The 24,274-nt window shown below is 40.3% G+C and overlaps 1 protein-coding gene across 1 annotated transcript in view; it reads right to left on the bottom strand.

Annotated features, from left to right (window-relative positions):
- The window catches only part of tprg1 (tumor protein p63 regulated 1), an 88,120-nt gene that overhangs the window by 47,246 nt on the left and 16,600 nt on the right, over positions 1-24,274 (bottom strand). Inside the window, exon 4 of the mRNA XM_023804270.2 lies at positions 13,717-13,893. Coding sequence (XP_023660038.1) covers positions 13,717-13,893 — 177 coding nt within the window. The remainder of the gene's footprint in view (positions 1-13,716; positions 13,894-24,274) is intronic.

Genomic DNA, 24,274 nt, shown 5'->3' with positions numbered 1-24,274 from the left:
TTTCAGCATTCATAGTTCCTTCCAAAACATGCCCATACTGTATACACCTATGCACCCCAATACCATCAGAGATACTGGCTTTTGAACTGAATGTTGATAATACGCTGGAAGGTCTCCCTCCTCTTTAGCCTGGAGGACCATACCAACAAGAATGTCAAATTTGGACTCATCTGACCATAGAACACTTTCCCACTTTGAAACAGTCCATTTCAAATGAGTCATGGCCCAAAGGACACAATGGTGCTTCTGGTCCATGTTCAAATATGGCTATTTTTTGCATGATAGATTTTTAGTTGGCATCTGCTAACACAATCATGCCGATGAGTGATGCAGTGTCGTGTGAGGGCCCGAAGAACACGGGCATCCAATAAAGGTCTTCGGCCTTGTCCCTTACGCACAGAGATATCTCCAGTTTCTCTGAATCTTTTGATGATGTTATGCACTGTAGATGATAGCCTTTATAATTTTACATAGAGGAACAATGTTTTTAAAGTATTCCACAATCTTTTTACGCACTCTTGCACAGATTGGAGAGCCTCTGCCCATCTTTACTTCTGAGAGGTTCTGCCTCTCTAAGACATCCCTTTTATAGCTAATCATGTTACAGACCTGATATCAATTAACTTAGTTGCTAGATGTTTTCCCAGCTGAATCTTTTTAAACTTTCTTGCTTTTTCAGCCATTTGTTGCCCCCATGCCAACTTTTTTGGTACCTGCAGCAGGCAACAAATTTGAAATGAACTCATCTTTCCCAGTTTGAACATTTGTTATGTTATTTATGTTTTTTTGTGAATAAAACAAAAACTCGGGTTGTAATCCACCCTTGCCCCACTCTCACCAACTTCTACAATTTCTAAAAGAATGGATCACCTGGAAATTTGAACGTTAAAACTTCAAGAAGTACTGGATAGATCACCTGAAAGTGTAAAACTTAATAAATGTGCTTTTACATGAATGCTGTGTCTTTGTCATGATATGGAAGTCTGAGAGTATACTTATCCACTTATTGCACATTCCAATTATTTGGCAAAATATATTAGGTAGTTACTTGTGCACCTTTGTGTATGTTTTAATGACCATGTTAGAAAATGTAATTTATATTGTTTATATATTTTTATATGTTTAAATATTTATATTCAATTTATTTCTCTTTTGCACTTTGATCATAATTTTCTGTAACATAACAGTAAGAACTAACAGATACATTAATGGTATATACGGAGGTCTGGAGGGCACACAGACTGGTATTTTTTCTTCATGTGCACAATGTACATGTAATTCATTTATATTTAATTGAAGATTTTATCCAAAAAGGCTGACATTAGAGGCTAGAGGTACAATTTGCGTGTACTTCCTGAGATTTGAAGCCCCACGCTCAGTGATGTTAGCACAATGTGCTAACTGCTGAGCTTCAGGAGAACTGTTGATGCTCTACTAAATCATGCTTTAGTTTAACTGCTAACAGGGCAGGGGCAGTGTGTGGTTCAGTGGGCTAAGCCTCTGTGCCTGTGATCATTAGGCTGCTAGTTTGAGCCCGGTCTTGGCTGCCATTCACGGCCAGATTGCTCTCAGTGAAATGTAAAGAGAATTTCCCACAGGGATCAATAAAGTATCTATTAATTACTAACAAAATATTCAATGAAGCTCACAATCATGTGGCTGAAACTATGAGGCAAATCACATCTGATATAATTTCAAAACTGGACACTACATTTTATTTTTCAAAATGGAGCAATCACAACATACAGGACACGTGCAAACCATATCCTTACATATTACAAAAGACTTTTTGCTTAATTGTTTTAGTATACAGACTGGATTAATCATCAAGACTGTATTTAGACATCAACTTATTTTTAACTCTTGGCTCTTTCACAGAGTATATCAATCCCTTACCCACAAAACAATAAGGAATATTGGCAAACAAGTGGCTTTATCATGCCTGATGGCTGAACTCATGTTTTGAATGCTTAAATGTGGTTAATCACTCTCCTTTTCAGACTCTTACAGACACACAGACACACACACAGGTTTGTAATTATATATTTATAGGGACTCTCCATTCATTTCTATGGGGAAAACTCCAATCCCAGCATGACAACCTTAACTGATACACTGTCCTAACCTTAACCAGAAGTGACCAAACAAAATATGAGACTTTTGGCATTTTTTTGTTTTGATTGCATTCACAGTTCACAGACAAAAGTCAAAAGAACAGGTTTTTATCACTTTGTGGGGTACATTTGGTCCACAAACACACATACACACAAAGCTTGGGGTCTGAGTGCAGTGTCACCCTTTGTGTAACTTGTCTAAAAGTAATCAGGTTCACCAGATCTGCTCCTGTTCTTTCATGTGTCACATATGACTTAGACTAGGGCTAAGTGATATGATTAAATTGATTACATTCCCCCACAAAAAAAAGGTGAACAAAAATACCACAATATAATGCAAATATTATTTTACAATCATATCTTACATACTTTTCCCTCCTCTCCAAAAAACATAACATGATTAAATCCCCCCACTGTACATTTTGCTGGCCAGCTAAGAAAAAAAATTGCAGAACAGGGAGGCTAGCAATAAATAAATCATATACCGTATACAACCCCAATTCCAAAAAAGTTGTAAATAACAACAGAATGTGATGATACAGAAATCTCATAAAGTCATATTTTATTCATAACAGAACATATAAAACATATTGAATGTTTAAAGTGAGACAATTTGCGATTTCATGAAAAATATTGGCTCATTTTGAATTTCATGACAAAAACACGTCTCAAAAAAGTTGGGATGGGGGCAATAGGAGGCTGGAAGAGTTAGTGGTTCAAAAACCCGACAGCTGGAGGAACAATTTGCAAATAATTACGTCAATTGGCAACAGGTCAGTAACATGATTGGGTATAAAAAGAGCATCTTAAAGTTGTAGTGTCTCTCAGAAATAAAGATGGACAGAGGATCACCAATCCCCCTAATACTGCGTCAACAAATAGTGAAGCAATTTCAGAAAAAAGTTCCTCAGTATAAAATTTCAAAGAGTGGAAAACAGTTCTGTGGTCAGACTAATCTAAATTTATAGTTCTTTTTGGAAACCAGGGGTGCTGTATCATCTGAAATAAAGAGGAGAAAGACCTGTGCTCAGTTCAAAAGCCAGCATCTCTGATGGTATGGGGGTGCCGTATTACATTTGGCATGGGCGGCTTGCATATCTGGAAAGGCACCATCAATGCTGAAAGGTACATCCAGGTTCTAGAGCAACATATGCTCCCATCCAGATCTCTCTTTCAGGAAAGACCTTGCATTTTCCAACATAACAATGCCAAACCACACACTGCATCAGTTACAACATAAAGGATTCATAGAAGAAGGGTCCGGGTACAACTGGCCTGCCAGCCGTTCAGATCTTTCACCCATTGAGAACATTTAGTGCATCATAAAATGAAAATTACTACACAGAAGACCTAGGACAATTGAGCAACTAGAATCCTGTATCAGACAAGAATGGGACAACATTCCTCTCTCGGATTACCTGAATCTATTGAATGGCCAGGTTACACCTCCATCCATCATCAATGGATTTTTTTCTTCCCTGTTGGCATGGGCATATTCCAGGACAAGAATGCCAAGATTCATTGGGTTTGAATTGTCAAGGAGTGGTTCAGGGAGCATGAGGAATCATTTTCACGCATGACTTGGTCACCTCAGAGTTGTGACCTTAACATCATTGAAGGTCTTTGGGATGTGCTGAAGGAGGCTTTATGGAGTGGTTCAACTCACTTGTCAATACAGGATCTCGGTGAGAAATGAATGCAAATCTGGATGAAAATAAAGGGTGAGATATTGCATAAACCTGTGGAAACAATGCCATGACAAACGTGCGCCATAATCAAAGCTAAAAGTGGTCCAACGAAAAATTCAAATGGCGACTTTTTTTTTGGCCGGGCAGTGTACTTATACTTCACATACTGCTCATTCTACTGAATTATTAACATATGCAATAGAACCATTCACGATAATGTACAATATATAGTTTTTTCTTCTCTTCAAGTTAAATTTATAATAACTTTTTACAGAGTCACTTATGTACGAGGTAACAGTATTTTATTGAACTCTATAGATTTTTTTATTAGAGTGCTTTAATTTAATTTAGCTACACTAATCTTTAGTAGTTCATTGTATTGTTCTTGTGTGTTGTGCAGTCATAATGTAAGCATTTTCCTTCGGGATTAATAAAGTTTTCTGATTCTGATTCAAAACTGAAACAGCAGAGACAGCAGGCAGCAGAGGGTGAAAAGAGAGGCTGCAGCCGCCATCTTGTCAACACAGCCATCTGGCATCTTCTGTGGATCTTTTTGCAAACTTTCCAGAAACATTGTACAGGTCAGTAACACTCAAATTGTGGGGCACAAAATGATTTCATGAATATTCCAAAATGGTTTTTCTTCCATTTTTTCCATCACCAACCCACCTACACAGCATATAATAATAAAATAATAATAATAATAATAATAATAATCGATACTTTATTGATTCCCGTAGGGAAAGTGTCTTTACGCCTCCCTCAAATTTGAAATGACATATCTTAGGAGGATCCAGCGCTCAGGCCAAGTGCTTTTGAAGGTGCTTAGTTGGACAAGGCTTCCCCACTCAAGGAGTTGGACAGTCAGTATAACCCACATACACTCACCTACTGTAAAGGATTATTAGGAACACCTGTTCAATTTCTCATTAATGCAATTATCTAATCAACCAATCACATGGCAGTTGCTTCAATGCATTTAGGGGTGTGGTCCTGGTCAAGACAATCTCCTGAACTCCAAACTGAATGTCAGAATGGGAAAGAAAGGTGATTTAAGCAATTTTGAGCGTGGCATGGTTGTTGGTGCCAGACGGGCTGGTCTGAGTATTTCACAATCTGCTCAGTTACTGGGATTTTCACGCACAACCATTTCTAGGGTTTACAAAGAATGGTGTGCAAAGGGAAAAACATCCAGCATGCGGCAGTCCTGTCGGCGAAAATGTTGATGCTAGAGGTCAGAGGAGAATGGGCCGACTGATTCAAGCTGATAGAAGAGCAACTTTGACTGAAATAACCACTCGTTACAACCGAGGTATGCAGCAAAGCATTTGTGAAGCCACAACACGCACAACCTTGAGGCGGATGGGCTACAACAGCAGAAGACCCCCACCAGGTACCACTCATCTCCACTACAAATAGGAAAAAGAGGCTACAATTTGCACGAGCTCACCAAAATTGGACAGTTGAAGACTGGAAAAATGTTGCCTGGTCTGATGAGTCTCAATTTTTGTCAGAATTTGGCGTAAACAGAATGAGAACATGGATCCATCATGCCTTGTTACCACTGTGCAGGCTGGTGGTGGTGGTGTAATGGTGTGGGGGATGTTTTCTTGGCACACTTTAGGCCCCTTAGTGCCAATTGGCCATCGTTTAAATGCCACGGTCTACCTGAGCATTGTTTCTGACCATGTCCATCCCTTTATGACCACCATGTACCCATCCTCTGATGGCTACTTCCAGCAGGATAATGCACCATGTCACAAAGCTCGAATCATCGTTTCTTGAACATGACAATGAGTTCACTGTACTAAAATGGCCCCCACAGTCACCAGATCTCAACCCAATAGAGCATATTTGAATCAATGCCACGTAGAATTAAGGCAGTTCTGAAGGCGAAAGGGGGTCAAACACCGTATTAGTATGGTGTTCCTAATAATCCTTTAGGTGAGTGTATATCTTTTAATCTTTTAATGGCCTTAACTGACAGCTTTCTGATTGTTTAAAAACAATTGGATGCCCACCAAATGTGTTTTCATTTTTTGATAATGTTTTGTATTATCAATAATGTTTTTACCTTATTTGAGGGTGTCAAGCAGCTGTCAATTTTCGGGAGAAAAAGTGGGATGTCTGCTACATTAAGATTAAGTAGTCGAGTAATCTAATACTACCTGTGTTGTCGTAGCTTAGACACACGTCCTCACTGCGTCCTAAGGGGCTGGTAAAAGTGTCATTTTGTGTCACTTTAGTGTTTTGTAATGCTTTGTAAACTTTATTATTTTTGTATTTTTTTTCCGTTTCGCAGGTTTAACAGAGTCGGCAAGGGTGGAAGCAGATGGGTGCACACATGTTGCTGAAGCCACACCGAGCATATAATTTATTTGCATTTTTTGTTATATATTCTTTTGTTTCCTTTCATTTGTTATATAATTGAATGTAATAGCAGAGGCGGTGACGAGATTAGTTGCATAGAAGTGAGAACGGATTGTTGGTGGACCTTATCTCCTTAGTAGCGTCCTGGTCATTAGGGAAGTGCACCCCTGTTCCGGGATGGCTGCAGGCAGGTGGGGGTGTACACAAGGGTGGAAGTTGCATCCTAGTAGAATTAATTAGTATAAACTGTTGGTAATGGTAAATATAATTGATGGGTGTTAACTTTAACCATTTGATATGGGCAAAAGGCCGGTATTATTTAATTCTTTAGCCTTATCTTGTTTTTCTTCTGCCCCTTTTGGGGATATTGCCCCTGTGTAGTTTTTGGGAATGTTAGTTTCCAATTAAAGGGATGGGGACGATGGGTTATATAAGTGGTAGTAGGCTCGAAAGAGGTTGATCCTGTTTTGTCCTTTTACCTGTGTACCCTGTGTTAGAGGCCCTCAGATGTGTGAGGACTAGAGGCCACAGTTTCTTAGTGTGATGGCTGGATGTGCTTCCATTTGTTTGTGGATATGTATTTATATTAGGAATTTTCTGTATAGGTTTTTTCATGTTTTTTCCTTTTTCATTTTTTCCTGTTGTAAATTTTTGACTGTATGTAAATATATTACCAAACACTGAATTTTTTTGTTGTCCCCTGCTGTTTCCTTGCCTGACCCTGAGGCTTCTCAGCACTTTACCCTTTTAACATTTGGTGGCGGCAGTGGGATCCAGTGTTCTGCCAGGGTCAGTGATTTGCAATGGTGATGTCACAGCCGGGGCAAACGCAGCCACAAGTAACACAAAGTAAGACTGGTTTAGGTACTATTGCAGTACCGTCCTCAGCACAAGATAAAGGCAACTTGTTGTCCAGACCATGCTCAGCACCCCAGATGACCGTATGTTGAGGCTGGAAGCTGCGCTGACCTCCTATATCCAGGTTCAGCAAGCTACGGATGAGAGATGGGAGCAAGAGTCACAGCACCAAGGTCCAGAGGTGGAGGTCACTGCATTATCAGTTTCAGTCCTCTGCCTATGTGGCAATGGATGCACATGATGCTAGAGATTATTACAAAGTGAAACAGGTTATTTTGACCAAATTTGAAATAAATCCAGAGGTATTTTGTTTGATGGTCACAGAGGGAGAAACGGCTAAGGAACTGCAAGCCTGGCTCAGCGATTTGTACCAGATTTGGATGTGTCCAGGGGAAAAGACTAAGACAAAAATTGCAGGTGTTATCATTCTTGAACAGTTTCTCCATAGGCTCAATCCCAGAGTTGAAGGTGTGAATCAAAGAATACAACCCATAGTTGTCTAAGGAGGCAGCAGAATTGGCAGAGGCCTACATCGCTGCCTGAATGCGTCGGTGGGTCTATCAGTTCGGGACCAAAAGCACATCAGGTTGACGGATCCTTGGCGTGCAGCGGGAGCCAGAGGGGAAGCCTGTGGGTGGTGGTGGTCGTGAGTTTAGGAGGTCTAGTAGCTCTGGTGGAGGACCTAGTGTAACCGCTAGGCTAGGCTTAAAATAAAATGCCATAATTGAGGACAGTCCAGACATTTAAAACCAGAGTTCCTTTATCCACTGTTAGTATGGCTAAATTGTGTTACACCCCATTTTCCAGTCTGCTGAAGGCAACATCTGCTTCAACTGATGCATGAGTCCCTGTACAAATTAGGAGAACGTAGCATGCCCTAATAGATTCAGGCAATAGTCGGACTTTTGTTCAATGATCATGTTTGGGTTCAAATAGGTTGACTGGGGTTAGCAGAGTGAGGGTACATTGTATTCATGGTGAGGAGAGTAAGCACCAAACTACTGATATCTAGATAGAAATAGAAGGGCAGTTGTATCTGTTGAATGTTGGTATCATGGATACCTGTCCCTTCCCTGTTGTCTTAGGCCAGGATGTTCCTTTGTTGGCTGAGCTGTTACAGTATCATCAGCTTCTAGCCAGAAGTTAAGTGGTAACCTAAGCTAAGGCTAGATCTACTGATATGGACTTGTGGCAGGCCTTGCTCTTCTCAGAATTTTCCCCTGGGGGCAAAGAGAGAGAACCTGGCAAGGAGAAATGAAAAAGTCTTGGGTACTCCTGTGCAGGAACAGTTGCCCCCTCCATGCTAGAAGATAGTGTGATGAATGTCACAGACTTTGGCAAGTTGCAGAAGGAGGTTTCCTCCTTGAGCTCATGTTTTCATAAGGTGAGAAGCAAAGAGGAGGACTCAAGGGTTTCGGTACAGGGGAAATAGTGTTTTATGCTGAGGGAGGGAAGGCTGGTGCATGTCATTGCTGAGGGAGAACAGTTGGTGGTTCCCAAGGCTCTACGGGCTAAGGTATTACTGCTAGCCCATAGTATCCCTTGGTCAGCTCACTTTTTTCAACAGAACCTTAGACAGGATTTGTAGTCATTTTAATTGGGCAGGGATGTATCAGGAGATCATGACTGATTGTAAATCCTTTCCTAAAGGCCAGCTAACCAGTCACACAAACAGAGGTATAAAAGCGTCGTTAGTGAACTTGCCAATTACAAATGTTCCCTTTACCAGGATTTCCATGGATGTACTGTAGTTGTTCCTTTAGATAAGAGTAGAGCAGGCCACCACTGTATCCTGGTTATATGTGACTATATGCCACCTGTCATCCTGAAACTTTTCCTTTGAGAAATGTTAAAGCTAGGCAGGTGACTAATTGTTTGATTCAGTTATTTTTTGGGTGGGTATTCCCAAAGATCATTATGGAACAGGGTACCAACTTCAATTCTAGTTTTTGAAGCAAGTGTATGCATTGTTGGGGATTATGGGCATTAGAGCCACACCATAACACCCGCAGACTGATGAAATGGTTGAACGTTTCAATCAAACATTGAAGGGGGGGGCACTTGAGGTTCCCCACTGGGCAGGCTGTTGGGGGCAGATGGGTTCGTCTCCTCCTGGTGGCCATCAGGGACTAGCTTGGTGCAGCGTATTGTATGATGCTAGGAAGTGCAGGCACTACACAGCAGCTAAAGTATTTTAAGGAAGTTTGTGTGTGGCACGGGAGTTGATTGGGTTAAGTGGCTGCATTATATCCTCTTTGTATACAGAGAATTTCCTCAAACATCCACCGGCTCCTCTCCCTTTGAACTGCTTTATGGATGGCAGGTGAGGGGTACCCTTGATGTTCTCAGGGAGACCTAGATGGGGGGTGACTCTCCACCTCAGACTAACCTTGTGAACTACACACTCAAGATGCGTGACAAACTGGAGAAGCTGAGCAGCCTGGCCCATGATAATGTGGCTCAGACTCAAGCATAGAAAAAGAGATGGTATGATTGGACCTCTCATAGCCGCATAAAAGGCCGGGTATTTAATTATTATTATATGTATTTATATTAGGAGTTTTCTGTATGGGTTTTTTTTCCATTTTGGATTCCTTTTTTCTTGTGCATTTTACAGGAGACACCAAAACTTAGGATGGTGTGTGAATAAATTACCAACCACTAAATTTTTTGTCGTCTCCTGCTGTTTTCTTGCCTGACCCTAAATCTTCTTGACATTTTACCCTTTTAACACTACTATAATATTATAGTTTGTGTATACTCTTTAGGTCAGTGTTTCTCAACTGGTCTCTGGCCCAGCAGCGGACCACGAGCAGCCTCTAGTGGCATGGCACTGTCACTGAGAAATGGAGTTGGTTTGTAATAGGCCACTGCACAGACACAAAACTGACACAACCTGGAAAAAATCCATGGTCGGTGAAATTAACCAAGGGAATAGGGCTGAAAGATATACATGATATATTGACTTGTCGTCTTGTAAAAATTTTACAGTATGAAAATGAGAGACTAAACCATCAATAATAAACATTGCTTGATAGCACACATCGGCTTCACACTATTTTCCATAAAGCCTCCTTCAGCACATCCCAAAGACCTTCAATGAGGTTAAGGTCACAACTCTGTGGTGACCAAGTCATGCGTGAAAATGTTTCCTCATGTTCCCTGATCCGCTCTTTGATAATTTGAACCCAATGCATCTTGGCATTCTTGTCCTGGAATATGTCCATGTCAACAGGAAAGAAAAAAAATCCATTGATGATGGCCATTCCGTAGATTCAGGTACTCAGCTGACTTTATTGCTGCATAATGTTGCTGAGCTGTAATAATGATCCAGTCTTTGGCTCTTAAGTATTTGCTGATATAAATTCAGATGGCGACTTTTTTTTTGGCCAGGCAGTATATATTGAGCTGCATATTTGCATTTTTATGTACTATAGTAAATATCCCAATATGTCTCTGACTTATTATTCAGTTTTTTTTTTTTTTTTTTAAAGAATAAAACTACAAAAGAAATACTAGTTTAATCTCAACGTTTATAAAATGCTCTCTGGATGCTATTAGTCATTATAAATTATAACATTATATGTGGGTTCAACAGAACTATACCACCTCACAAGAAAATGTCCTTCCACACTGGTTTAAAATAATTTTCATAAATAAAGTAAAACACTGACTCCAAGTGGCCAAAGAACAAAATGCATTACATTCTTTCTAACACACAATAATTAATGAGAAATCTAGCAGTAATGAGACAAAAATAACTGCATTTTTTGTTTGATCATGAAAACGTTTCCTCATTCAGCCAAGAGGCATTCATCAGTTCATCTGAATTGTGGAAAATGACTGTCATTCAATCTAAAAAGTCTGACATAGTGGTATTACATCCACAGTTCATTCCACAGGCATCCCGCACAGTTAAGATGAACTGGTGAAGCCTTACAAATAAGTGTTGAAAGGTTTGATCAAACAACTGTCAGCCCAGTTGTTCTTGAGATTTCTACCAGCTATACTATGACCTGGATGACAGATTGTCATTATAGAGTGTATGCATTGATGTCACTTTCCCAACAGAACATGTCCCTTCAGACATACTGAGTGGGAAAACATGCTGTGAAATGGCTAATTTTAGTTGAGGAGACTGTGCTTAAATTAAAGGCAGTGGGACTTGACAGGGATCCATACACCTTACCAAAGGACTAGTAGACCATAAGACATTGATATGTCATCAGAAACAGGGTTTCCTGACATCTTCTAGAGAAAATTGTTAGGTTAACTCTCTGTCTAGATTTGCTTTGTGAAGTAGCCCCTTAATAAGGAAAACTGGGTTTGTCTTGGATAGCTAACACTATCTAACAATCCCCCTCTATGTTTATAGAATAAAAGGCTCATCATCACGGATGTTCAATAAATGCTGACAATACTTTACACAGGCCTTAAATTATTATTATTATTATATTATAAATTATTATAAAATATTTACTTAATCAGTAGTCAATGGAGTATAAAATTTTATGTATGATTTCACCCAAAAATCCAACATACTGTACAGTAGCTGACACGCAAGGACAATTGCAAATCCACGTTTCAGAGACGAGACTCCAGTTGTTTGTTTGCTTCTATTTTCTTACTGTAGGTTTTTGGCAGTCCATCAAAAAATCAACACCTCTTTTCCATTTTACATGCGTTCTAGCGGCATCCAAATTGATAACACTGCCACTCAGTTTTTTTTTGCCACTCAATGCGTGCATCCACAGTCACGTACTGTGACTGCATGTCCTTTATAGACAACCATTCTGTTCAGGCTCTACAAAAAACCTTTAACTCTTTTTGGAAATTTTGAAAACCTACAGAAATTTCAAATATACAGTAAATCAGAAATAGAAGACACTTGTTTTCAAGAAGCTATGCCTAGGACTTGCGTTGGTTTTGTTAAATTGTGAACCTTCCCATATCAAAATTAGACTGTGCTTGGGAAGAGTGCCTTTATTGGATAATAGAGCTGCACAATATTGTAAGAATTGCAAATATTGCAATATTGATAAAGCAAAAAAGGAGTCCAAAAATGACCCAAAATAAATTATAGCAAATTTTATATATAAAATTTTATCTAGTGATAAAAATCCATTGTCATTCTTTATCCACAAAACAAGCTAAATTGTGCAAATTATTCAAACATTGCAAAAACTACCACTATATGCAATGTCCCATTCACACCTTGCACTTTAGGGACAAAGAGTAGGGGTGGGGTAAAAAATATAGGTCATTATTGATAAACAGAAGTTTTTTATTTTATTTCAATGATATTCTAAGTAATTCAACATGAGGGAGATGAAATAATGTGAAAAATCATGTTTTGTTCCAGCGCTGTTCACAAATGCAGCACTTAAAAAGAGCATGTAAAAATACAGACACATTACTGCAACGCAGTATTATTTTTTATTTTTTTGGCAAATAGCTTAAATTATTTTATGGTAATTTATTTTGCCATAAACTTGGTAGTAAATTCACACTGAACCTAGTCACCCAAGGACAGCTGTACACTAATATTTTTAATCAGGTGTATTAACATGGTAGCAGTGCAGCTAACTGTAATCATGAAGCTGTTGATAACCAAAACAGCTTAATATGTAACGTTATGCTCCATGAATAGTAACTGACAAACTCAGTGAAATGGGAACGTCAGCCTCGATAGCTGCTAAGCTACCTTCGGTCATACATATTAATTATGATAAACATTAACAGCTAATGCTGAGCATATATAAAAACAATGTATTAAATGTTTTTTTAAATCTGTTATTTTATCAACATACTGCTGAAAGTGCTTGGTAAGCAAGAGAAATGATTGTGATTCTATGCCGTGAATGTCAACGCTTTGAACTTTTCGCCATCCCCATGACACGGAAGATTGCCAGAAACCTCTACGCCATTTTTTACAATGGGTCCCTATGGGAGTGTCACAACTCTGTGTTTTTTCTACTGCTCTACCACACGTAATGCAGCGTAAGCACACTGTGTGACAGTAATAATCCTTTGTGTGAAACACAGTCATCACTGAGCAGTACATAGTGGTTAAACGAAGCATCGAAGCAAATAATTTGCATCAAGGATTTTTTCTAATCCAGTTTTTCAAGTTCCTCAATGAATTTTGCAGCCCCAAATTTCTCAGAAATACACCACACTCTTTGACGGAGTAGGACACAAAAGTAAAAAAATATTACAATTCACTTGAACATGTGCGTACAGACCTCATGCAAAAACAGTGGCGGTAAACTTTAGATCTGTTTTTAAAAAACATATACTAGATCATCTTGAAAAGGAATAATCATTAAAATTGCAACCCATACAGTTTGGAAAAGATCTGTCTAAGACTTTTTGAGTCACTGTGTTAACGATAAGGCACCTGCGGCAACAGCAGACATGTCCCAAAACCATATGCATTATATGTCTGGGGAATACAGTTTTACCACCCAAGCCTAATCTCAACTCAGCTGACTATTACAGTCCTTGTGATATGAGAATTGTATGTTCATAACATGCAATGTCGATATTATCATGCATTGTGCAGGCCTGAAGGAAAACCTGTATCTTCCTGGCTCAGATACTCCATGACTCATTCTTTTAACATCAAGCCAACACATATCCACTGACAAGCATGCTTTCAATATTACAGTAAAGAGGGTACTCACGAGAGGCGGGAATGTTGAGGGAAGATGAAGGTACCATGTGAGACACGATCCACACAGTTCAGTGGGATCCTTTCAATCTGCTCACAGTTGAACATCAAAAAGTCATACTTGCAAATGAGCAGACAGTTTTCTGTAATGATAACCAGACGCTCCAATTCATTGTTCCAGTGGTCAATCCTGCCAACAACAAGGTATATTTTGTTAGTCATGGTCATGATAACCGAAACACTATTCTCTCAGAATATATATAATATATATATGGTTCACTCAGAAAGCTGTGAATTCATCTCCATCTATGAACCTTTCTGGATTTCTCAATGCTTATTAGACACAATGCAAGTTATTGCATAAATTATATGGACAAAAGTATTGGGCCTCAAAATCATTGAATTTAGGTGTTTTATTCAGACTCACTGCCACAGGTGTAGAAAATTAAGCCATGCAGTCAGGTTTACAAACATTTGTGAAAGAATGGGGCATTCTGAAGATTCAGTGAATTCAGTGTGGGAATGTAATAAGATGCCACCTTTGCAGTGAGTTTGTGAAATTTCTTCCTTGTTAGATATTCCATGGTCAACTGGGTCAACTGTTACTGCTATTATTCCAAAGTGGAACCCTTTAGGAACAACAGCACCTCAGCCACGAAATGGCAGACCACATAAAGTAACAGAGTGGGGTCACTGACTGCTGAGGTGCATAGCACGTAAAAGTGGTAACATATTCTGTGGAGTGACAAATTATGCTTGTCTGTCTGAAAGTCTAATGGATTAGTCTAGGTTTGGCGGATGTGAGAAGAACATCACCTGCCTGACTGCATTGTGTGAACATAAAGTTTGGTGGAGCATAGATAAGGGTATGGGGCTGTTTTTCTGGGGTTGGGTCAGGCCCCTTTGTTCCAGAAGTGAATTTTGGACAATTCTATGCTTTCAGTTTTGTGGAAACAGAATGGGGAAGGCACTTTTATGTTACAGGATGTCTGTGCTCCAGTCCACAAAGCAAGGTCCATAAACACATGGTTGGGTGAGTGTGGTGTGGAAGAGCTTATCTGGCAAAGATCCCTGACCTCAACCCCATTGGAGACCTTTGGTATGAACTGGAATGAAGATTGTGAGCCAAGCCTTCATGTCTGACATCAGTGCCTGACATCACAAAAGGCTCTTCTGGATGAAGGGGCAAAATTTCCTACAGACATACTCCAAAATCTTGTGGAAACCCTTCCCTGAAGAGTGGCAGCTGTTACAGCTGAAAAGGAGGGACTAACTCCGTAGTGTTACCTATGAGTCTAGGATGGGATGTTTCCTGTAGGTGTAATGACCAGGGGGGTATTCCAGAAAGCAGGTTATGTGACATACCCGGGTATGTACGTAACCATAGCAGCTTACTCTCTGAAGATAACCTGCTACTGAGCAGGTTATGTTCCAGGGTAAGTTTGTTGCAGAAGGTTACTGAGCATGGCGTGCCCTTTTGATGACGATCCTGTGAACGTGGAGGCATAAATTATACAAGGTTTTTTTCACCGGGAGAGAGTTATAAGACCGCGTATTGATGTCTTGTCATTTCCTAATGATTATTTGAAAAAGCATTATCAGTTTTCAAAAGAATCGTTCATTTACTTAACATCTCTTGAAACCGCATATTGCAAATGTCACAAACCCAAACCGCGGGTCTGCGCTTAGCACAGAAAACATTCTGTGCATAGCACTTCGGTTTTTTGCGTCAGGGCATTTTTTGTACAATATGGGCGACGCAGAGCATATAGGAAAGGCAACTGTGTGTAGAGCCGTTCGCACAGTATGTCTGGTACTTAACGCTTCTTACACACGTTTATACAGTTCCCTGTCCATAAAGCTCTGCGTGTTATTAAAGAGGAATTCCACAGAGTGGTAGGTTTGTCCTTTGTAGTAAAATCTATGATGCATATTTAATATATAGTCATACTATTTATATCTATAGCCTACATGTATTCATCCTGCACACACACACACTTGATACTTCCCTATATGACTTTCTATTTCAGGGTTTCCAGGGTTTTAAACATTAAAACAATAACAGAGCCTTTCTCAGCAGAGGAAGACAGCAAAATCAGTGATAAAACCCAGAAGAACAACTAAATCCCAGGTAAAACCCTGGGTTCCTTTAAATCAGAGCTAGATAAGATTTTAACAACTCTGAGCTATTTGTTAAGTTCTCCCTAAATGAGCTTGATGGGCCGAATGGCCTCCTCTCATTTGTAAATTTCTTATGTTCTTATTATAGCTACTGTTTTTTATATAGTCACACCCTACTCTATCCATTTATAGCACAATGTAGCTAACTTGGACACTGGACTTCAGTTATCACAATGACAACAAAAAGAGCAACATAGCAGAACTACTTCCCTTTGTCTATCAAATCTGTGTTCATGTCGGTCAATCTGGGTGCAGCTGATGGGTGTATACGTGCTGGATGTTTGCAACACATTCCTTTAAACTACTTATCAAGCTACAAATGGAAAAACAAAGACATTCTCATGCCAAAGAAGCTCAGAGTAATGCTCAAATTCTTCCTATGTAGTACCTCACACAAGGAATGTAACAATGAATATATTCCCTGTATACCATTCACATAATTTTTGGTTTGGAACGAATTAATATATTTCTTTACACAGATGGAATTTTAATTTACAAGTAGATGTTCAACCTGAAAAACATGCTAATTGTGGCTGTGAGTTTGATGCTTTCAGAAACAAGTCATAACAATCATAAGAGACCTTCCCACATAAAATTAGAAACTCTAAAAACTTAACTGATTTTTTTCTGACCTGTTAACTAATTTGATATTAAATTTTAAAAGAAAGAAGAGAAAAAAACTTTGTATACTATCAGATTGCTAAAAATATTGAACTCATTTTTGGAAAACAACACACGGTGAGTAGATGGGATGCTACTCTGCCGAATAAACAGTGTGTAACATGGCTTTAAGGATGAACTGGTTCCAAAAATGGTTCTACTTAATGTGTGGAAATTGTATGCGGAATCTGATGTGGACCAAACTACTGTGGCACACTTGTGGGTCATGTTGAAATGAGGAGAATCACACTCTTCTAACCAGACCACTGTCAAAGTACTCAAACAGCAGCACAGATAAGGCTAGTTAAATGGTCAATTAACATTGCTACATACATTCCAATTTTTTTTTATAAAAACCTGTGATTGCAATCAAAAAAATAAAATTTTTTTATAAATAAAATAAAGATTTTGTTTGGTTACTCATGGTTAAGGTTAGGCCTGGGTAGCGGTTATGGTTGTCATAGTTGGAATTATGGTCATGTCCATAGGAATGAATGGAAAAGTCCCCAAATACGTGGATTTGTGTGTGTGTGTGTGTGTGTGTGTGTGTGTACGTATGTATGTACACTCTAAAAACTTTTTCAGATGCACAGCAACAAGTACTTAAAAAAATAACAGGAACGTACTCAATAAATGTTTGCTTTTAATTTTATTCAATACATTGAAGTTCATCCAACACAATATTTACTAAATAAACTAAATGCAGCAAATTTATTAAAATCTACTCATTTTTTTCTGGACTTGACAACACCACCCGTAAATTGAGCTGGCTGGATAATTTTTCCTACGTCAAAAAAATACTTGTTGATGCACGTACGTTGGTTCTACCCGCCAAGAACACACAACCGGCATTATAGAAATGGTGAAAGCAGCGAAACGTCGATCTCCATTTTCCTTTGACTTCTCGATAAGAAAAGGTATCTACAGAAACATCATTTTGTCTACTTTTTTTAAAAGAAGTTTTTCTTATTTTTTTTCGTGGAATTGTTTTGCCGTTTGCGCGATTCCCATTGCTTACGCATACTTTTAAGTAAATTTGACATTAATTGAGTGGAGTATATTGTAAAAAGACTGATAAATTATCAAAGGGAAGATGGATTATTTAAAAAACTAACTGAACTGTATGATTTTAAAATTATATTCAGTACTATGTTCTAGGGACACCCATCTTCGGATGTTCCCTGCCTTAACCAGAAAATTATGTACCGAATGGTACATGATGAATATGTGTACCATTGAGGCCCAGCTATAACTTCCTTAACTTAAGATGCTTTACTTTGTAGGTATAGTGGGTGAAATTGATCAGAATAAGCTTAAGTTCATTATAGCTGTTTTTTTTCCATGACTAAGGCAAATTACCATCTAATTGACATTTGTATATTTATTACATGCATATAAGGTAATAAAACGGACAGCTTCGCTATTTAGTTAATTATATTGACGATTTCAAAATACAGTACAGCTGTTTCAAATGTGTTTCAAATTACAATACTGTAAAAATAAAATTACTGAACTGTGTGTAATTCAAATACGCTAAAATACAGTATAGTACTGTACATAAAATACAGCTTATTGAAGTTTTTCTGCTGCTTTTCGGTGCCTCGTTTTTGGTGGTTTATCATAAGCTTTCCCATCATGTTTTCTGTGCACGCTGCGTTATCCTCAGGTAGCTATCCAGAAGCAGACGGGTTACTGCAAGGCAAAGTAGGGCAAGCAAAGTAAAGTCAAAAATAAAAACAAGAAATACTGTTGTTTTATTTTTCTCCATATGTTGTCATGTATAAAAATAACCCAGCTTGAACTCGAACATGAACATGAAAAAACCCTCAACATTAACACGGTAAGCGGACTATTTGATTGCTATAAGCGAATTATTTAAACAGTATTTGTACAAAAAAATTATTCTCTTCCATGGTGCTTGATCTAAATGAGCAGTTGATCACTATGACCACGATCACTATAAACGGTTTCCACTATATAACTTATGTCTTCACTTGGTCAATAAGTTCATAAGGTTTAAAACAAGTGAATGTGAATTCCGATTCTTTCAGTCTAAATTTTATGTGAACTAGCCTCGTTAGCTGTACCTCCTAAAAAAAGTCAATTTACCTGAAATCAGTTTGTAACATTAATGTAACTTTCTCAGCTCACCAGACTGTCAGTAAACATTGTCAGTTAACTGATTTTCAGTCTCCTTAAGGTATTTTAACCATAGTCATTTAATTTCCAGATACTTTGGACTGTTTTGTCTGTTTAAAAAATATAAAGTAAATATGAACCAATACATCCATCCATTATGCCGCCCATGAGGCATCCGCACCAGGTGTCCAAACCACCTCATCTGGCTCCTTTCGACGTGAAGAAGCAGCGGTTCTACTCTGTGGCCTTCCCGGATATCCGAACTTCTCACCCTATCCCTAAGGGAGAGCCCAGACACCCTGTGGAGAAACCTCATTTCGGCCGCCTGCATTCGAGATCTCATTCTTTCAGTCATTACCCATAGTTCATGACCATAGGTGAGGGTAGGGACGAAGATGGACCAATAGATCGAGAGCTTTGCTTTTCGGCTAAGTTCTTTCTTAGCCACGACGAACCGGTTAAGCGCCTGCAAAACTATAGACGCCGCTCCAATTTGTCTATCCAGCTCCCGATCTTGCCTACCCTCACTCGTGAACAACACCGCGAGATACTTGAACTCCTCCACTTGAGGCAGTGCGTCTTCCCTGACTTGAAGAGGGCAATCCACCCGTTTCCGGCTGAGAACCATGGTCCTACTTATTACCGGCAATGCGGACCAAGCTTCTGCTCCGTTCATACAGGGACCGAATCGCCCACAACAGTGGACCCCGGACTCCATACTCCTGAAGCACCTCCCACAGAGCACCTTGGGAAGCCCAGTCGTAAGCCTTTTCCAAATCCACAAGACACAGGTAAACTGGATAGGCAAACTTCCAGGCCCCCTCCAGTACCCTTGCAAGGGTATAAAGCTGGTCCAGTGTTCCACGGCCAGGACGAAAACCGCATTGTTCTTCCTGAATCCGAGATTCGACTATCGATCTCACCCTCCTCTCCAGTACCCCGGAACAGACTTTCCCAGGGAGGCTAAGTGTGATTCCCCTTTAGTTGGAACACACCCTCCGGTCACCCTTCTTAAATAAGGGGACCACCACCCCAGTCTGCCAATCCAGCGGCTCTGTGTTCTTCCTGTAGTCCCTGACCTCCATGCACTGTTGAGAAGGCGTGTCAGCCATGACAGCCCCACAACATCCAGAGCTCTCAGGTACTCCGGGCGGATCTCGTCCACACTCGGGGCCCGGCCATCACGTAGCTCTTTAGCCACCCTGGCCTCCTCAGCCCCAGTGATGGGCAAGCCCCCCCCAGCACCCTCGGGCTCTGTGCCCTCAGATGTCTCAAAAAAAAAAAAAAACAAAAGATGTCTCAAAGGCAGTGTGCGTAGATGTATTTGAGGCAGGGTTGAGGAGGTCCTCAAAGTACTCCTTCCACCTCCGGGTGATGTCCCTAGGTGAGGTCAACAGCCCCCCCCTCCCCACTATAAATAGTAGGAACCAGGAGCTGCTTCCCCCGCCTGATACTCCGGATGGTTTGCCAGAACCTTTTTGAGGCCGACCGAAAGTCACTTTCCATGGCCTCACCGAACTCCTCCCACGCCCGGGTTTTTGCATCTGCGACCGCCCGAGCTGCGTTCCGCCTGGCCCGCCGGTACCCATCAGCTGCCTCCAGAGACCCCCGGGCTAATAATTCCCGGTAAGCCTCCTTCTTCAGCTTCACGGCCCCCCTCACCTCTGGTGTCCACCATCGGGTACGGGGGTTACCGCCACGACTGGCACCGACCACCCTGCAGCCACAGCTCCGTACGGCCGCTTCCACAATGGAGGTCCGGAACAGGGTCCATTCAGACTCAATGTCCCAAACCTCCCCCGGCATGCAGTTGGAATTCTGCCGGAGGCACGAGTTAAAGCTCCAGTGAACAGGAGCCTCTGCCAGACGTTCCCAGCATACCCTCACTATGCGCTTGGGTTTTCCAGGTCTGACCGGCTTCCTCCCCTGCCACCTGAGCCAACTCATCACCAGGTGGTGATCAGTTGACAGCTCTGCCCCTCTCTTTACCCGAGTGTCCAAGACGGAAGGCCGCAGATCAGATGATACGATTATAAAATCGATCATCGACCTGTAGCCCCGGGCATGTTCATACCATGTCCACTTATGGACACCCTTATGCTCGAACATGGTGTTCGTTATGGACAAACCATGCATTGCACAGAAGTCCAATGACAGAACACCACTCGGGTTCAGATCTGGGAGGCCGTTCCTCCCAATCACCCCCTTCCAGGTCACACTGTCATTGCCCACGTGAGCATATATTTTGTCTACTCCCTTAACTATTTTGTGTATGTCCCGCTTCACCTTTTGGTTCATTGAGGCTCTGTGTTCTTCCTGTAGTCTTTTTAATTTAATTTCAAGATCTTGTAGTTTCTGCCTTCTGAGTTTCTTCAAATTGGTCGTGAGTGCAATAATTTTACCTCTTACCACTGCTTTCAATGCATCCCAGAGTATTGATGGCGTTACTTCCCCATTATCATTTATCTGTAAATATGATTTAATCTCATTTTCCAAATTTAGTTTAATTATTCAAGATATCTGAATTCATTCTCCATACCGTAGATCTAGGTTTTTTACCCAAGCCCATCGCCATGTAAATGGGACTGTGGTCTGATATATCCATCGTGCCCAATTCACAATGTTCAATCAAATGTAGATCTTTTTCAAAAACAAAGAAGTAATCTATTCTAGAGTATGTCATATGACGGCAGGAGTAATATGTGTAATCCCGGACCTTAGGATTTAATTCTCTCCACACATCTATAATTCCTATTTCCTTAAACAAGCCATCTATCTTTTTAATTAGTGACTTTGGTTCCTTGGTATTTTTAGAACTGTCCAACTTGGAGTTTAAACGTATGTTAAAGTCCCCTCCACACACTAGAATTCCTTGAGCTTTAGTAACTGTCAAATCAAATACGTCACGGTAAAAATTCCATCTTGAGTCAGGTGGAGCATAAACACTCAAAAAGCTAATTAGATTTCCCTTTATTTTCCCCATTATAATTATAAATCTTCCTTCTTTATCTTTTATCTCCGATATATGTTCATAGTTTACCTTCTGGGATAGAAGTATGGCCACACCTCTTTCACGTATAGAATTAGATGATGAAAAGTATACATTTTTAAACCCCATTTTGTTTAGTTTTGTATGTTCTGTATCATTTAGGTGGGTTTCTTGTAAAAACACAACCTCTGCTCCTGCCTTCTTTAATTTAGATATCCCTCTCTTGACTGGACTAATTACGCCATTTACATTAAACGAGGCAACTTTCATGCTTTGCAATTAAATTGTAGATTGATTTTAACAAATATATCATTGCACAAAGCTTCCCCTTAAACAAAACGAACCAGAACAGGTTTACAATCATTAAGTCCAAAATATAGCACAAAGTGTACAACATAAAGTGAATTTCCAAATATGAAATCATTGTCATGACTATGGTGGAGCCGTCGCCCGACTCCAAGGGAAAGCCCCTCTTTATGGGTCTATAGAAGGGGCCTTTGTGGATGGCAGTGAAATAGTAGGCCATTTGAGCTTTGCGAGTCACATTTCCCGATTAATCAGAACTTCACTCTATTCAAACTAGGCGTATATAATTACGACCAAATGTAAATGAACTTTATGCCTCTCTCCCTCTTACTATCTTAAATACCTTCACCGTTCGTCACGCCCGTCTACGCGGCGCGGCATTCTCCCAGCACCTCCATTTGTACTCCTCTTTCATGAATGGACGCATCTGTGCGAAATTTATGACGGCGTCAAATGCACGTCCACTCTTCGAAAAGTTTGCAACTTCTCTTTGAATGATGATGCTCCTATCTGCTGCTTATCCATGCTCCTGGTGTTCCTCTGCCACAACATTCTCTGAATCCGCTCTATAAAGATGTTTGGGTGGCTGGTCGGCTGTATGGAGAATCCTCTCTTTGTCATATCCTGCGTTGCCTCTTCAACGGTGTTATATATCTTCACTCCATCTTCGTAAAGCACTTTCAAGCGGGCAGGATAGTGTCCTAAATTTCACTTCTTTGTCCTTCAACACCTTGCGTATCTCTTTAAATCCTCTTCTCATCTGCATCAGTTCTGGGGTATAATTATTATCAAAGCTGATCCACTTTCCTTGCCAGGAGAATCCTCTCATCTGCCACGCCTGTCGAAGTATCAGTTCTTTGGTTATGAAACTTTGAAAGTTGATCACTATCGATCGTGGCGGAGCGTCTGCCGGTAGTGGTTTGCCATACGCTCTTTATGCACGTTCTATTTGAAGGGATATGCCCTCGGGTAGAGTTAGATTTTCTTTCAGGAATTTTTCTAGAAAGTGGATCATTGTCGGGGAGTCTTTTTCGGCACCTTCGGGTACTCCATATATTCTGAGGTTATTCCGCCTGGAACGACCCTCCATCTCCACAAGTTTTCTCTTCGATTCTGGTGTGTGACTAACATGTCTGTGAATACCTCTTCGACATTTTGAATCCTGTCCTCTACCGTTGCAATTATACCTTCTGCCTCCTCCAGTCTAGCTTTAGTATTAGAAATTTCAGCTTTAATGTCCTCCAGTTGGGTTTTGTTATCCCGACGAAAGTCCCTTAATTCTTTAAGAATGAGGCTCAAATCAATAGTTTCTACGATGGAATTGTCTCCCTCCTGGCTGCTTGTTTGTGAGCCGGGGGAAGAGCACGCCGATTCCTCTTCGTGTGTTTCTGTGGGCTGCGTGACTTTCTTAGTTTTACACCTAGTTTCCATGTTTCTCCCCCTTTATTTTAATTATATATCTCACGTAAATCTCTATTTAAATGTTTTTTTGAGAGTTTTCAAAGCCTCGCTAATCGGGAGTGCTAGCTCTATGCTGCCATCTTGTCGATATCCAACCCGGAAGTCAGTCGCACATATTTTGTACATGAATAGAGTGAAAGTGCTTTCTATTTACATAAGCATAAGCAAATTCGTTCTCTGAAGGTGCCTTTATAGAAATATGCGCACAGTCGATGGCTCCGATTACATTGGGAAAACCGGACCTCGCTGAAAATTGTGCTTTAATCTTTGCCTGTTCAACAACAGTGTAAGGAAATTTTATATTTCAGGGTTACAAGCGGATTATGCCGTCCCATACAACTGGCATTGCGCGACTGAGAAATACCCGATCGATCCGCAATTTCTTGCTAAAAAGCACCTGTGGCTAAGAACCCGCGAGTGGACAGAACTTGTAAAGGAACAGGTATAGCACAATTCCTCATCATCTGCCTTTGTAATGCTGGCCCCAGTTCAGCACACAGCTCCAAAAGGATTGCTCTTAGAGATCTGAATCGACTTAGAAGCCAGTCATCATCATGGGCCAAGAAATCACTATGATCCCTGAATACGCGCTCTCTTCTAATTCTTCCATAAGCTATGTCTTCCAATAACGCAAGAGCTGCCATGGTAGTGGTAATAGTTCGGTCATTTTCTGCACTGTTTTATTGTTATAAATTGATAAAAAATCAGTTGCTGTACATTTGTAAACAATATACAATTAATGTCGGTGTATTGGATAAAGTCAGCGTCATGATTGTGAGTTTAAAAAGGGAAACCACATGCAGTAGCAATGACTTGCCACTAAGTGCTGTCCGTT

Source organism: Paramormyrops kingsleyae, chromosome 15 (genome assembly GCF_048594095.1).
Source record: "Paramormyrops kingsleyae isolate MSU_618 chromosome 15, PKINGS_0.4, whole genome shotgun sequence".
Lineage (NCBI taxonomy): Eukaryota > Metazoa > Chordata > Actinopteri > Osteoglossiformes > Mormyridae > Paramormyrops > Paramormyrops kingsleyae.
Note: the sequence above shows the minus strand (reverse complement) of the source record. Positions and strands in the feature narration are given on the sequence as shown.